This window comes from Carlito syrichta, unplaced genomic scaffold (assembly GCF_000164805.1).
Source record: "Carlito syrichta isolate Samal-C Ts95f unplaced genomic scaffold, Tarsius_syrichta-2.0.1 Scaffold315987, whole genome shotgun sequence".
Taxonomy (NCBI): Eukaryota; Metazoa; Chordata; class Mammalia; order Primates; family Tarsiidae; genus Carlito; species Carlito syrichta.
Genome location: NW_007260083.1, coordinates 97,821 through 102,051, shown reverse-complemented (window position 1 = coordinate 102,051; position 4,231 = coordinate 97,821). Strand labels below are relative to the sequence as shown.

The 4,231-nt window shown below is 52.8% G+C and overlaps 1 protein-coding gene across 1 annotated transcript; it reads right to left on the bottom strand.

The window, feature by feature from the left end:
• Positions 1–2,987: 2,987 nt before the first annotated feature.
• Positions 2,988–3,985, bottom strand: SDHAF1 (succinate dehydrogenase complex assembly factor 1). The gene has a single exon (XM_008073635.1). It carries the CDS (start codon positions 3,983–3,985, stop codon positions 3,629–3,631), a length of 357 nt encoding a protein of 118 aa, XP_008071826.1. The 3' UTR covers positions 2,988–3,628.
• Positions 3,986–4,231: the final 246 nt, after the last annotated feature.

Here is a 4,231-nt window from a genome sequence, read left to right as displayed (position 1 = left end):
AAAAAAAAAAAAAAAAAAGTTTTATAAAGTCTCAGAAAATACAGGCTTCACTTTTATAAAAAATGCGCAGCGTGTGAAAATCTCTGGTGCCCAAGGAGGATCTCTGGTGCCCAGTGAGACTCCGATACAACTACTGACTTATTTAGTTTTTGACTTTTGTAATTTTGTTTCAAATGGCTGAAAACTTTGTCACCCAGACTGGGGTGCAGTGGCCGCTCCCGGGCACCGCAGCCTCGACCTGCTGGGCTCCGGCGATCCTTCTACCTCAGCCTTCCAAGTAGCTGGAACTACAAGCGCATGCCACCATGCCCGCCAAGTTTTTGATTTATTGTAGAGATGAGGTCTTACCAAGTTGCCCAGGTGGGTCTCGAACCCACGGGCTCAGGCAATCCACTCACCTCAGCCTCTCAAAGGCAGGGGATTACAGGCTGAGCCACCGAGCCCAGCGGGCTGAAAACTTAAGACTGGTACAACAAACTTCCACTTACCATTTACCCAGAGTCATCAATTGTTAACATTCTGCTTCACCAGCTCTACCCTTCACATACTGGCTACTATATTTACATATGTGCATATTTGAGGCTAATTGTAGACATGATGCCTCTTAACTCCTAAATGCCTCAGTGTGTATGTCTTAAGAACAAGGGCATTTCTTTACCAACTGTCACAGTTATCAAATTCAGGAAATGTAACAACTCAAGTCAAGTATTTATTTATTTATTTTTAAAGTCAATTTTATTTTTAACTGACAACCTGTATTCCAAATTACTCCAATCCCCCTATGTCCTTTACAGCCATTATCTTAGATCAGGAGATTCTTGCTTGTTTAACAGATGGGTCAAAGAATTGAGAAATGCTGACCCTGTGCCTTAGCAGAGTAAAAAAACTGCACAAACACACACACAGTATTGGCCAAGTTCTGGGCATGGTTCCCATGCCTGACACATAAGCTTACTCTGAGCCAAAGACATGGGTGGTGGTTCATCTGAGAGGTGATCCCAGGAGGCAGGGGTGAGGGAATGGGGAGAGAGAGAGTCAGAAAAGGTGTTTATGGAATAGTGTGTTGCAATCATTCCACCAAGAGGCAGGCCAGGGTACTCATCCAACTTTCCCCCACAAGCTGAGGGTTGCCTCTGAGGGCATCAGCCCACCTCCAGGAACTCCCAGAAAACCCTCCAGCAGAACAAGAGAGGCAGGGGCTCAGGGTAGGAAGCTGCAGTCTCCTGGGAACTAGCTTCTGCAGCTACAAGTGAACTCAAGAGAGCAGGAGTCATGGTGGAGGTCAGGCATCACTGTTGGCTGCCACCACAAATTTATTCACTGCATCATTATAACTGCCACATCAGGGAGGTGCAATTATTATGCCCATTTCATTGATAGGGGCATTGGGGCACAAGGAAGTTAAATCACTTGCCTGTGATCATCAGTAAATATTGGAGCTGGGATTCAAACCCTGTCTTCCAGCCAGGCTCAGTGGCTCAGCCTGTAATCCCGCACATTTGGGAGGCTGAGGTGAGTGGATTGCCTGAGCCTGCGGGTTCGAGACCCGCCTGGGCAACTTGGCGAGACCTCATCTCTACAATAAAATCAAAAATTAGCTGGGTGTGGTAGCGCGTGCCTGTAGTTCCAGCTACTTGGAAGGCTGAGCTACTTGGAAGGCTGAGGTGGAAGGCTGAGGTGGAAGGACTCCAGTCTGGGCGACAGAGTGAGACTCCAACTCAAAAACAACAACAACAAAAAAAACCCGTCTTCCATTTAACTTCCAGGGTCCATGCTCTTTGCTACCACTAACCTGTACACCTCCTCCCTGAGATCCTCAGATCTCTTCCCTTCCTGACCCGGATGCCCAGGCCCAGTAGAAACTCAGTCAATTGCTTGCAGCCTTGCCAGAAGCTCCCATCCTGGAGCTTATCAGGGTTCAAGATTATGGATCCAGAAGTGAGGGAGTGGAAGGAGGTGCAGGTGGAGATGTAATGCTGGATGGATGGGTAAAACTCCATTGCCACTTTCAGGTCTTTGGCTTTTATCCTGCGATAGAGTCAGGCAAGATTAAAAGAATCACCCTGATGAAAAAAACTGAGGCTGAGAGATGAACAAAGTGTCTGAGGTCCCATGGTGAGGACTAACAGGAGACAAAGCTGAAAGAGAAGCCACGTGCAAGAGAACCCAGAGTCTTGTACTCTGGAACACTCCAGGCCCCAGCTGGAACACTGTATTTCTCCCCTTTGGCCTCTCCAGGCCTTTGCCCACTCTGGTCATCCTGCTTGGAAGCCTATCCCCACCTTCTGGCAAACTCCTAATTCTTCAGATTTCAACTCTACTTTATAACTGCTTGGGCACCTGGCTCCCCCACTGGGATTAGGGCAGTGACGCCTCTCTTCCGTCCATCCTCCCTTCAATCTGAGGACTGGGCTCCTTCTTTGAGGTCTTCCTCCTTCCCACAATTGCATCTGCAATATCCCATTTCCATGTATTTAACTTGACACGGGTGCAAATACAGCTCAAGAATACAAAACACAGTACCCCAAAATGTCTGGGGCAGGTCCATATGGGAACATGGGAGTGTGCCTGTGGTCTGTGGGCCCATCTCCCCTCCCCCACCCCTGGGCCTTGCCGACACACCTCCCAGCATGTAGCTGAGGCTGGACTCTTCAGCCAGGTTTGAGGAACAGTTTCCTGGTTTTGTGAAACTTCCCGAAGGCACTAGGTTTGAGACTTCCACTACTGCTTCAGGGGCTATGAGCCAGGCTTCCTCAGCTCCACAATTTCCTCCCCTGCACAAAAAAGTGGACCTCCATTAAGGAGTCAACTGGAGTCTCTCCACGATCTGCCCAGAAGAAAGAACTATGCTGCTTCAACCAATCTGCCAGTCTAGAGGGCTCCAAAAGAAAGTCACCCCCCCACAAGCATCCCCTCCCAGAGGGTCACTTCTCAGTGTGTGTGTGTGTGTTTTCAAAAATCACAACGCATAAAATCATTAAGACTACTAACGGGGAAGAAAACACACACCTAATTTTATTCCCTTTGTCCAACAGTCTGACAGGCAAAGGGATGCTAGTCGGGGGTGCCCCTCAGAACCACCAAGTAGGGGCCCTGAGAGGTATTTAGTTGAACAGTGGGGTCGAGAGACCCCCTAGCCCCTTGCTTCTGGGCCTGGTTTGTCACAATGAATGAGGTGAAGATTTTCCAAAGAGGACTCCAGGCTTATTACTGTTCATCAGGGCATCTTCCCAAAACCTTCCTGGCAAAAATCTGCTCTTCGCAGAGTGAATACAGGAGAGGGAAGTCTCGAGGACTCAGGAGTCTAGAAAAGGGTGTCTCAGACTCTCCATTAGGGGGGTGTCCTGGCTCCCCATGCCTTGGGGTAAGTAGCTCTCAGCTCGACACTGTCCAGCCCGCCGTGTTCCAGCGCTCGTGGGGGAAAGGGGACGCCCTGTCAACAAACATCGGGAAAGGTCGGGCATCTCTCGCAATCCATCACGGGGCTCTCTAGGTCTCGCACGTCGCCAGGAGGACTCCCTGATTCCCCTATCCAAGACCTGACCTTCCAGGAGGTGGGTTCCGTGGTTCCCCCCACGCATTCGGGTGGGCCTGTTGGCTCGCCTGCGCCATGGAGCGAGCTCTTCTGTCACCGTCCGTCGGGCCGGTTATCCCGTGTCTCCGTTCCGCCGTGAGGATTCCTCGCACCGTCACCATCGTCGGGCGCGACGCCCGGCACCCCCGCGCTGCCGGGCTCCTCGGTCGGGCCCCGCGGGCGTACGAAGGCGCCCATGGACGTGGCGTGGCCGGAACGCAGCAGCTGCAGCTGTCGCCGCCCGCGGCGGTACAGGTACTCGATGCGCAACACGTCGGAACGCGGCAGACCGGCGTGCTGCCGGAACTCTGTCCGCACCCGCGCTTCGGCGCCCGGCTTCCCGCGCCCGGCGCGCAGCAGCTCGCGATACAGGGTCAGAATCTGCCTCTGCAGCCGGCTGGGCCGGCTCATGGCAGTCCCTTGGCAGCGGCACACGCAGCGCCAGCCCAACGAACCGCAAAACCGCGAGAACGGCAGGGAACACCACAGCACGGTGAAACAGCCACTTCCGCCCCGCGCTATCCCAAAGCCCCGGTTCCCGCCTCCGACATCCGGCGCCGTCGCACCCGATTGGCTATCGCCGCAGTTCCTTCCGGCTGCCTGCGACTAAGGGGCGGAGCCGCTGTTTTCCCACCTTCCCCAGAGGGGGATCGGTGT